This window comes from Zonotrichia leucophrys, chromosome 2 (assembly GCF_028769735.1).
Source record: "Zonotrichia leucophrys gambelii isolate GWCS_2022_RI chromosome 2, RI_Zleu_2.0, whole genome shotgun sequence".
NCBI lineage: Eukaryota > Metazoa > Chordata > Aves > Passeriformes > Passerellidae > Zonotrichia > Zonotrichia leucophrys.
In genome coordinates, this window is record NC_088171.1 from 42,445,595 (window position 1) to 42,458,173 (window position 12,579).

Genomic DNA, 12,579 nt, shown 5'->3' on the forward strand with positions numbered 1-12,579 from the left:
ACTTACTGAAAACCACAATAAAAATAGTCATTTAGGGATTTCAACTTAGAACCATCCCACTGACAGCCTAAGATCTTTTCAGTCAAGTACTTCTTCTTACAAATGCTACAAATGCTGATACCCAACAGCAACCACATTTAGCCTGCAGGAAGGTCCTAAACAAGCACCAAGCATTTAGCAATTAGTACTACACATCAGTGTATCTCTGTCTTTTATTTTGAAGACTCATACTCCACATTTCACTGCAATTTTAACAAAAAACACCACCAACAAAACTGTTAGGTTACACCACGCATGTAGTGAATGACAAAAAAAGGTTAAGGGTCATCAATACTTGGCGCATCCAGCTCCTCTTCATCAAAAACAATGGGTAAGCACCCAAACCATAGAAAATTACACATTAAATGCACTAAAAAACAGTTAAAAGATGGGAGTTAGCCTCAAAATATAACTAAATGAGGTTATTTGAGTGAATGTATTTCTAATAGGGTATTCTGGCAATCAGTACTTGGCTTTGGAGTGCTTAGCAATGACCTACATGGGAGGAAAAATTTCCATAAAGATTGCTGATGATATGAAAATAGGCTATCATCAGCCAACATCATGCTTTCCAATACTGTCAAAATAAAATTATATATCTAGTGACAAAAAAAGTCATAATTACAAGATACAGGATTCAACTGGAAAAGAAATGACTCATAAAAATTCAGGGTGAGGAAAACCTACTGATTATTTTGGTCAAATAATTCTTCCAACTAATAATAACTTTCCTCAACTATACTTTAAAATTATTGTCTTCCTAAACAAATAATTAACTGCTATTTTCCCCCCCTCAAAAAACAGGGCCTGCATGCACCATGAGAAAGCCCAAGAAAGATCACTGGGGATATGCAAAAGTGTGGAGAGAGCAGTCTGCAGGTTGACAGCTCCCACAGCAATCCTCCCCAACACCTTCCCAGACAAACAAAAAAAGGGTAGTGAAGTGCTACCCTTCATTCTGACACTTCTGGCACTCACTTGGGTAGTACTATACCATATGTTCCTGGATCAAGTAGTATACTGGATACCAGGAGAAAATGTCATAACGAGCACCAGGGTGCTGCAGCTTCAGTAAATAGAAAATAGCAAGAGTGTGGGTATGGAGATATCTGTCAGGAGAACCCAAGCAGCACCAGGGAACATGAGGTCTCAGTGTTGCCTGTAATCAGTCTAACAGTAAAACGTAAGAGGCAAAACTAACCACCTAATTTTTAAAAAATAACCAACAAAGATCAAAAAAGCTAATGGTCCTTGAACTTTTTAAGCAGGGAATAAATATTGAGTTGGAGCAAACAGAATGCATTATCCTTGTATTTGACCCCAAGTGCAACTACAACTGAATGCATACACAGTTCTGCTGTCCCAGGTAAATAAAAACTTTGAAACACTGAATAACCATCAGGACTATCATAAATTACTGCAGTCACTGGGAGAGCTGACTTGTGACTGGGACTGTAACTGAGTGACTGGAAGAGTAGCAAGAAAACTCCATTGCTCTACATACTCCAAACTCAGACAAAAGACAACCACTTAGTCTGCCCAAAAATAATGAATGTAGAGCCCAAATATGATACAAGGTATCTTCAGTCCAGCATCATGAGCTTCAGTGAAGAGTTAAAGGCTGATAAAAAACTGCCTGTTGTACTTAGTGTGTAAGTAGTAATTAACCCTGGGCTAATTGTTCCCATGGCTGTGATGAAGAATCCTCCTTTATCACCAGAAGATAAATCCTCAGATCAATATCCAAAGAGAAACACAAGCCTAGATGCAACAAAAACCATGGCAAATACTATGGCTTGTGCTATACAACTGAGTAGTAAAGAATCTCTACCTTCAGCTTTAAATTACCTACAAATTAAATGCTATCTTGGACAGTGAAGTGCAGCAGCATTTAGACAGCATTTACAGCAACGTTTTTATATGCAACAGTTAAGTACTAAGCAAACTTTGTCTCTCTGGATTGCATTCCAAAAAGTAATCAAGCATCTCAGGAAGATATCCACAAAAGCCTCCAAGATCTGAAGCACAATGTCAAGATACTTGTAAAAATAGTTGCATTAGTTTATTATATGGAAACATTTTTCAATGAACTAAGTTCACTACTTTTTTTTCATCATTCATAATAACACATATTTAACAAATATAGTTGTACATTAAATAGCCATTGTTATGGCAATTTTTAGCAACTTTTTCACTTAGAAAGTTCAGTCTTTTAAATATATCATAAAGAACAAAAGAGTATTAAGTGAATCTAAAGACCAAATAGACTCTTACTGAACAACTGGTTTCAAATATAAAATGACTGAGGAAAACTTTTGAATACTTATATGCTCATAAAGTTATTCCAGCACATTACTTAGTTTAACCTACTGTCACTTCTCCTACATTACCAAAATCCATATTCATAAATTGGCGGGGCTTTATAAACGAGCCAGCAAATGCATGTGTGCTCCCTCTAACCACACTTATCATTGCCTTGCTAAGCACAGAAATCAGCATTGAAAAAAGCTAGCAGCAAAATGAGCCAGTGATAACAAAACCCAGAGAAGGGCAAGTGCCTGTTTCAGTGCCAGTGCCAACTGCCACTTCTCTGCACTGCCTGAGAGCTAAGTGTGACATCTGGGTGAAAGGAAGACCACACTCTATTTAGACTGTCACTTCATTCCCTCTGGTAGGAGACTGCTGCTCAGCTCTGAAGAGCACTCACAAATCCCAAATATACTGCCTGAGTGAAAATGCCCGAGTCTCATCTGTTTCAAACAGACTTTTCCTACATCATCATCAAGCATCTTCTGCATTAGGTTATTATCCATTATATGAATTTATCCTCTGCATAGGCACAAGCAGCCCCAGCACCATGTGATACAAGCAGCTGAGGAACAAAGAGCTTGGGTTACCTGCCTGGGGACAAGAGAAATGTCCATGGCAATTCTCCAACGAGAATCCACACCCCCACAATGCAAACCAATTCCTTAACCACAAGGCCCTCCTTTTCAATTCTAGCCTGAGGTTCCAAGTTGTCTTCTTCCAAATGTTCCCTGCAAACACTACTGAAGGGCAGAGAATGATGGATTTCTCAGCCTCTCTCTTACCTTGCTAAAATTCTTTCTCTGCTGTTGGAAATGCCTTCTCCATTCTCCCAACAGAGATGGCTTAGAGGCAACAGCAAAAGCTATTCAAACTAATCAACCAGCCTGTCATTAAACCAGTTAGGTTCAATCAGCCAGTAACTAAACTAAGAGAAGGTACACCTTAACTTAAATCTTCCTACAAAGAAACTAGGGATATACATTTTAAAAGGTTTAATTATTTCTTTTTCATTTCATTTGTTTTTTAAGTGAGCATTAATGATCCTTAAGGGGGAAAGGTTCCAGCAGCAAAAAGTGAAAGGAGAGGAAGAACAACGAAAGGCTACATTTCAATGTGATTATTTTTGCTACATAGATTTTAGGATTAAGAAAACAGATTAGTGCCTTAATCCAAAACAGAACTTACTAATAATTGACTTTTTGGCATTTTAAATGCCAAGTTTATTTAAGACTAATGACATACATCTTGATTTAAATATTGTAAAATATGCAGCTACTGAGTGTTTAGCACAGGAAACATCATTTGTTCCAGAGAACTAAAATAAGTTGGGTTTTAGTAGATTTCTTCCTTTTCACATTGCCTCCTCCTACAAAGAGAGCCTACAAATGAAGGGACAACACAGTCTTCAGTAAAATCTATTTTGCAAGTAAAATTTTTCATAAAATGTTAGCACTATAGTATAAAAACACCTTGACCATTTTAAGGTTTACACAATTGCTAACAAATTATAAGCAAGGCTCCAAAATTTAAGCAGGAGATGCAGAACAATAGAAGAAACAGAATATATTGTATCTCCAGCTCCTTAAAAGGGAGTCTCCCTGTTCACAGACACTGCAAATAAATCCTGGAGGGTGTTACAACACTACACAAAGCCCTGGATAGACATGCCACAGAATCACACTAAGATGAAAAAATACGCAGTGGAGGAACTGGTGTTAATCTAATTCCAGTAAGAACACAAAAAATTCCCATTTCAGCAAACTTCACAAACATTAAATAAATTGTGTGGCTATTTTCTCCTTCTCAGATACAGTCTACTGTTAGGCTATTTAATATGGCTAAAATGGAGTGGCTTATTTTTATACTTATTAGGAGTGTGGCTTATTTTTATACTAAAAAACCCCAGTTTATTTCTCTAGGACAGATTTCCCCCTCAGCAGCTATACAGGTCTACCACAGTCATTTGTTTGTTCAGTAACCATATACTGGTTTTTTATACTGGAAAAATGCCCCAATTCATTGCTCAAACAACTTGACTACCATTGAAGAAGACTATATTAGTATTATATATAGTATATACTATACTGAAGAATATTAAGAATACCAGAGGTGCTAACTACCCCAAAACTCCACAAGCAGATGTGTCAATCACAAAACCCTGTGAAAGACTAGTTAGCTGATTCAGAAAGAGGGAGAGGGAGGTTATTACTATGTTTGAAGATACCTTTATCAAATCTTCTAGGTCGCAATCTATTTTTCCAGAATATACATATAAATTTTTAAAAATAATAGTAATAAAAATGTTCCACACAGATTTTTGTGCTACAGCACAATACACTGTTGACACATTTTGTCAGCTTATGTAAAAAACCCTCCCATAAGAGTTGCAGTCAGAGCAGCACAAGCTCTGGGAGCCAGTGAAATCAGCTCTTAGAGTGGCACTAAAACCTGATAGCTGCCTCCTGCTTGGGACACTGGTAATAAGAAAGGGCTTTTCTCTTGTGGCAACTGCTCTGTGACACAACACAAGAAAAGAGATTACACCAGTGCACTGGAGAGCCTGATAAAGATCCTGAATGCAGAAAATCCCCAGACTGCCCCAAAGTACACTTTCTGTTGACCTACAGGGAATGCAGCTAATCCCCAAAAGAAGTCTGGTGGTGCCCAAGCACAAGAAGTCAGGCATGATTCATGCAGGCTGGTAACACAATACATTTCCCAACTGAGAGAGGAAACAGGAGTAGGCCAAAATAATGTTTAAAAAAACACCTGGGCTACAGAGCAACTTACACAAAGCACTTCAGCTCCGAAAAGCGACAACATCCATCAGCCAGGGCTCCATTTATTGTTGTTACAAACCCAGATTTAAGTCCCAGCTCAAATGCAGATGATCCAGGACTTTACACACGCTTGCAGGATAAAACCCTACAAGTGCAAGCACTAAGTATTTTTAAGGAAAAAGCAGAGAGGGGGATGCAGACACCGTGAATTTCCCGTTACCTTCGCAAATGGGGGTTTTAAGATTTTTTTACATTTTGCCAGTCTACTCAAAAGACAGGACAGTAACATCACAGGCAATAAGTATTTCAACAATTTCACATTAATTTATGAAAAATAGGTCTTGCATGATATGAGATGACACTACAGAGACATATTTGTCCATCAAATCCACATAACTCCTGCTTAAAATACAAGCTCTACCCTCCCATACACATGTAACAAGCAAATCCCAACAGAAATTATCTGTAACAGTACTTCAATTGAGAACACAATTACTTGTAATTTCATAGTAAAGACAGTCAGATGCCCTACTGTCTCAGACCAGACACAAGTGTTCTTATGTCAAAGAGTCTGTTTCAGATTAAGCTCCACTCCCTGTATCCATACCTGAATAAACCCACAGAAAGTTACAGACTCAACTGCAGTGGAGACACTGCAAACACCCAGGTCCCTTGACACCTTTCTCACACAACAAACTGCCTCAAAACAACAAAACAAAAACCACCGTTTCCTTCTGTTTGTCATAAAGGTGAGGAATCACCTCACTAATTTCCAGATCAGGTTGTTCCTGATCTGCTTGGGCAGAATAAATGCATTTCTTTAGTAACAAACAATAAACACTTGGAAATTCTCAAAATAAGAAGTAATGCAGCTATCCAGATTGACTGATTCTGAGGCCTTCAATTACTTCAGTTAATACTTATAAATGAAGCGCTATGCTTCAGTAATCATATGCAGTTCCCTCATCCACAATCAGACTATCTTGCATATGCCTGCTAAAGGAACATTTATTCAGAAGTGACACTACTTTATTATAATTCAAATTACAGTAATTGCTTCAGACTTGTAAAGGCTACTCTGCACACTAAGTGTTGGATAACCTAGGAAAGCCTTTCAACTTCAATACCACACGGCAAGAGCTAACATTAACTACACTTAAATTATTCAGGCTAATGGATAAGGAGCTTTAAAGAAGAACATTCCAAATCCACAATAAGTGAACTCTGTCAGTTTTCACTTTATTTTCCCATTTTATTTATATTCATGCCATCTGGTTGTATTGATCATGCAGTTGAACAATCTTGTGTTTTTTTCAAATGAAGTAAATGCAAAACTAATTTGTCTGCTAACAAACACGCTGCAAGTGCCAGCTACAAAGTCACTTACAGACTGTTACAGAATGAGCTCCAATTCACAGTAAACACATTCCATAACAAATGGAATAACAGAAGGCCAAACGGACAGCCATGCTCAAAACCATGGATCACTATTCATTTATTGAACATTATATAATAAGATCAACTTCTGTGAGCCTCAAGTTTCAACTGATCTGTTTAGAACTTGTATCAGATTCCAAATCCCAAACCACAGCTACACGTATCAACAGAATAGACTAAGTGAGCAAACTAAAAAAGTTACTTATCCTAAAAGCTGTCTCATGATAAACCACTTGCTCAAAAAGCCAGACTTATAGAAAACAAAACTGGCAATTGACAAAGCACAATAAAGCAGTATTTAAAAAGACTGCTAGAAGTAAACTATCATTAATTTCCAAGTGCTGTGGTAGAACTGTTTAAGTGACATTTGTCTTTTTTCCATCATGCTTTCAGGTAAAATTTCCTGAGCATGCACAGATTATGCACACTATTTCCAGCTATTAGCCTTATCAAATATGTAATGTTTCCAAATACAAAAAACAGGCAGCTTTAGACCCAAAGATTTATGAGCAATTACCTCTCTTTTGCAATTTCAGATGACAACCCTTAAAATCACACACAGTAAAAGAAGCTACTGTCTCTATAAAAAGAGATGGAAGTGTCAGGAGAAAAAAAGGGGGTAAGGGGGCTTTTAATTTTGAGTCATGGATTTCAGTCCTACATTTTAGGTATCAAAATGTGTTTGGTTCTTAAACAAAACTGCAGGAGGACCATATAAACCAACAAAGAGATAAAAGTCTAATGTGCATCTAGAACAGAACTACAGTAACCGAATGACAGCAAAAAAGGCCTTCCCTATGTCTCTGCTGAAGCAGTCAAGCTCAATGGAAATGCATGTCTCCAGTTCATACCAAGCTTTTTAATTTATAGCTGGTACACCTACGCATGGCCTCCAGTGTATGGAATCAGACCAGCTCCTGAAATTCTCCAGGAAGTACTGCTGCAGTAGTCCTAGCACTGATTTAGCCACACACGATTCAGCACCAGAGCATCGCTGGCATTTATGCAACTCTGTCACTTTTAAATGCTTTAAATTTACTGTCAGAACATCAAGATCCCAGCCATTCCCACACTCTTATTGCTTGTGATCACCTAATATAAGCAATAGCAGGTTTTAGTCTTTTTGTTTGTTTCCTTAAAAGTCTGTGCAGAGCTTTATAACTAGTCCAATACTTGTTCTCTCTATAGCATCTTCTCTTTAAAATCAGCACAGTGTTGCTTTATATTGAGAAGTTGCATTTTGGACACACATCTTTGTCCATCCATTAAGATGACAAAGTTAAACAACAAAAAGTGAAACATCACAGGAAATCTCTTTTGCTTTCAACAGATCCCAACACAGCCCTATTAACTCCACAGTCTGGTTCCAACTCTGTAAAAATTTTACACTACAACTAGACCAAAACCAGACCCTCCTCGGGACTTCCACAGATGCAAGTCAGCCTGTCCACACCCAACAAATTGCAGGACCTGGGCCTGTCACCATATCAGCATAAATTAGGGCTTGTCAAACAGGTAGGACATAGCAACATATTTTATTGAACGCAAAGGTAACTGTTTCCGCTGTCCCACCTCATAGCGACAAAAACAATAGTAATAATCACAAGCATGACATCTTCCCCCCTTTATTTTGGGAGGCTCTCAGTTTTCCATTCTTGAGTTATCCAAGCTAACTTCACAGGAGATGGATACTAACGTGATAGAAAAAGGAGCTTAAAAGCGGAGCCCCGTCATGCAGGGACAGCAGTATGTGCAGCCTCAGCCCTCCCCTGCCCCCGCCCGCACCTGCGGCGGCCGCGCCGGGGGCCAGCGCTCCGACCCTGCGCCGGGCCAGCTCCCCGCCCGCCCCGATGCCAAACTCGGCTGGGGAAATAAACAAGTCCAGCAAAAGGAAGGAGAGCGGGCGCAGAGGGGAGCGGAGCCCGGCCTCGGGACGCGGCGGCCGGTGAGGGTTGGGGTCGGCTCGGGCGGCAGCGCCGGTTGCCCGGGCACCATCTTGGGGGCTGCCGGGGGCGAGGACGCGGCCCCGCAGCGCCGCCGGGGGCCGGCCCGGCGCTTTACCTGCTCTGCCAGCCCTGCAGGAGGTTCGTGTATTTGCTGAGCGTCCCTTCCAGCACCGGCTCCCGCCGCCTGCCGCCGCCGCCGGGCGCCTGCGCGCCCCCCGGGCTGGCCGCCGCCGAGCCGGGGCTGCTGCTGCCGCCGCCCCCGCCTCCATCCAGCCTGCCCGCGGCCGCCGCCCGGCCCGGGAGCCCGCGGCTGGCGGAGGAGGACGAGGGGGACGAGCCCGCCGACGTGGGGCGGCTGCTGCTGCGGCTGCTGCTGTTGCTGCCGCCGCCTTCGCCCGCCGCTTTCTCCATGGAGCCCCGCGGCGGAGGCTGCCCGTCCGCTCCGGCCCCGGCTGCCGCCCGTGCCCGGCAAAGCCCTGACTCACAGGCGGCGCGGAGAGGGGCGGCGCCCGGGGGAGAAGGGGCTGGGCCGCGGCGGGCGAGTGAACCGCCGCGCCGCCTCCTCCTCGCCAGGCGTTGCGGGGAGCTGGGCGGCGGTCGGTGCCCCGAGGCTCCGCGGGGTCCCGCCCGCCGCCCCCCCGGGCGCCCCGCCCGCCCGAGCCGGGGGCAGGGCGCCGCTGCGGCGGGGGCCGCGCAGGGGCGGGGGCCGCACACGCACACGCGGAGGCACAGGGCGAACGGGGAGAGGCACAGCACGCACACGGACTGCATGGTGCCCGGCACACGCACGCACACGCCGTGCGACACGGGGAGCCACCCCGAAGGACGCGGTGGCCGGGCGTGGGGCGGGCGTGCAGACCCACGCGTGTGGCGGGGGCAGAGCGCACACCGAGACCGCCTCCGGCCCCGGCGGCCGCACCGCGCCCCCCGTGACGCGCCCGCCACATGACAGGCACTCACCCGAGCAGCGGCGGGATGTGCGCCGGGACAGCGGCGGACAGCGGGCTGCCCGAGCCACACAGCGTGCGCCTGACGCCTGCACAAGCCGTGCCCCGACTGTCCGGGGTACAGTGCACCGGCAGCACGGTCGTGCCCGCACTCGTGAGCTGGGTGCTGTGCCCAGCACTCAGGAACACAATACTCTTGCTCAACCCACAGCAGATAGTGTGTATCAGCATACCACATGAGTCATGTCATTCATCCAGACTTTACAAAAAAATACTACAAGTCCACACCTCCTGAAAGGAGAGGATGTAACCTCAAGATCACCATAACAAGCTGAGGAGCTCCTGTACAGTCAGCCCAGAGCCACGAATCACTTCTGCGGCCATCCTTGCTGTCTTACACAAGTACCTCAGTTATGTTACAATGTGTATCTGCCCAGCATACCAGAGATGTAACTATTCTTCTTGTCAGTTTATAATTGTAGACCTGAAATGTAGAGGAGACTCGAGAGTCCTTGAAAAGTATAAACTGAACCTTAGCTTTTGTGCTTTTACTCTGCGGAACTTTTAACAATCCTTTGTACTAGAGATATTTTGAGTGTAGAGTATCACATGTGCCTTCTGTTCTGCACCTCAGAAGATACTCAAACTATCCAAATCCACACACAGTCAGATATGTACATTCCCCATATAAATCAGCACAGAAAGGAGGGATCCTAACTTAGATTCTCCCAGTTTTCTCTCTGGAAAATCCTACCATATGTGTTGTGGTTGGGTAGCTAAAATGTTGGGCAACCTGATCCTGAATTTTGGGTGGTTAGACTTCTCATGTTGCAGTTAAATACTAAGGCACTGCAGTCTGGAAACTTGAATTTTAATACTTCATGGATTGGACATATAACGCTCAACTCTTGCGAAACAGACAAAGATTAAGAACTTAATTATTTTAAAAGATAAAATATTTTAGAGTAACTATTTTTCTGCATCTGTTACTTGAGATGTTCATGTAAAATTCCCAAATCATTGTTCACTATGGAAAGAAACTCTATTACCACAACATGAAAATACTCATTTTTAGGCTCAACTCTACTTTTGATGACCAGAGTTTTTAGGAAACATTTAAATGAACAAGGAATGCTCCTTTGGCAAGCTCAGATCCTGCTTGGTGGAGATAAAGATGAGACCCCTTCACTTGTCTTCATAATGTTCCAATGATGGGCCAAAATTGTGGAACAATGTTTTAATAAACTGTGCCACCACACCAGCCACTTCAACACCCTTCATGTGTGTGCTCTATATTATAGGTAATGAATGTAATATTTTCTGCCTTCTCCAGAATTCATTGGAACATAATTCTTCAGAAATTCGTGAGGAAAAGAAAGTGACCTTACAAAAGAACAGAGAAGCCTCTCCATACATTTCTGTACAATAAAATTCAAGTAGCAAGGGTGCACTTATCAGGAAGTCTCTGAAATAAAAGGGGTAACAGGCTGTAAGTATATTATGCCCCCAGAGAGTTCTGCCAAATCATAAAACATGGTTAACTGCTGCTAGAAGGGATGTGGTAACATAAGAAGTTCTCTTATAGGTTGGGAACCCAACTATTATGAGTTGGGTTCTGTGTTGTTCAGTATCTTCTTAAATAAAAATCTCTTCATTTGCTTGTAGTTAAAACTAGAATCAAATGTGAAAAAATAGCAGAAGGATATCACAGTAGTAACTAAATCACTGATAAAATGGCACCTGAAATTTAATCTTGCCAAAAGCCAAAGTAAAGCACATGGTGAGAAAATAACTTTTACTATGCAGGCATGATGATCTATAAATTAGCTATAGCCTCTCAAGCAAGAGATCTTGGAGACATTTTAAATAGTCCTCTGAAAATTCCATCTCAGTCAGTGTTCAAGGGTAATCAAACAAACAGCTGTGATAAGCTCATTAGGAAAAACAGAAATAACAGCTTGCTGCTATATAAATCCACAGTACAGCCAGTATCTATACAACCCTGCATTTATAATATTCTTTCAAAAAGGACAGAGTAGAAAGAGAAAAGTGTAAATCCCAGCTTTTATATGAAGAGAGCTCACTGAGGAGGGTTTTCAGTTGAAAAATAAACAACCAATGTATAAAATAATATTCAGGTTAATAGAAGTTATTCTTCACTGTTTCTCATGAAACAAGAACTATGGGGGCAACTGGTTTAAAACAAGCACAAGAAACTACTTTCTCACATGATTTACACTCATAAAACTCATTCTTATGGAGATGGGTTTGGATGCTAAATATTTAGAAAGATTAAAAAAGCAATTGTTCTTGAAGAACCTTTTAACAAGGTTGAGCAAAATATTTTGGGTGTATTTGAAGTTCAGAAAGGCTCTAAACTTCTGACTCTTCAAAGACTGTTTTTACATTATTGATTAATTAATCCCTCCCCTGTTCTTAGTCTTTCCCTAAACACCTACTTGTGGAAGGAACTGAGTGCTGGACTAGAAAGACCTTTGGCTTAACCTATTGTATAGCTTTTTATGTACTAAGGATTCCTCCTTCTTGGTCAACCAAGAAGTTGGTTGTCAACCAAGTATGGTTGAGTCAAACATTGACATAGTTTGCAACTTTTATATGGTATTGAAGCAAAAGAATGTGTCATTCTTCTCATCCCCTTTCCTAATTTGTACATACTGCAGCCTAGCAGAGCTGGACAACCTTTTATAGCAATCTTGATATGAGTGAGCTCCTAACCTCATTTGCTTTAAGTTATTAATGGTCTTTAAAATGACTGAACCTGTATTTATTTTACTAGCTAATGGTTTGTCCCAGTAGAGCTAGAGTTCAGAGTAATACACACTGACTTATTGTGATGCAATACCACATGATGTATGCCTTGTTACAAGTATTCCTAATTACCTATTTATTAATGCAACTTGCATGATGAAGGTTCACACTGTTTCCAAGGTAACACAGCTGCTATGTTACAGTCCTCCTTTAAAACGTTACTTTTATTCTCTGACCAAACCAAAATTTTGCTGCTTTTATTAAGAATCAAAAAGAATCAAAATAACTCATTATTTATCCCACCTTTTAGAAGGCAAAACATCCATTAAGACAACAAAATCAGTGCTTTTC

At 41.9% G+C, this 12,579-nt stretch overlaps 1 protein-coding gene across 2 annotated transcripts in view; it reads right to left on the minus strand.

Annotated features, from left to right (window-relative positions):
- Positions 1-12,579, minus strand: part of OSBPL10 (oxysterol binding protein like 10) — a 136,868-nt gene that overhangs the window by 104,615 nt on the left and 19,674 nt on the right. Inside the window, exon 1 of one of the 2 annotated variants that reach the window (XM_064704712.1) lies at positions 8,628-9,005. The exons of the other annotated variant lie outside the window; for it this stretch is intronic. Within the exon in view, the coding sequence (XP_064560782.1) occupies positions 8,628-8,923 (296 nt within the window). The 5' untranslated portion in view covers positions 8,924-9,005. Of the gene's footprint in view, positions 1-8,627; positions 9,006-12,579 lie in introns of those variants that run through there. 2 annotated transcript variants of the gene reach the window in all.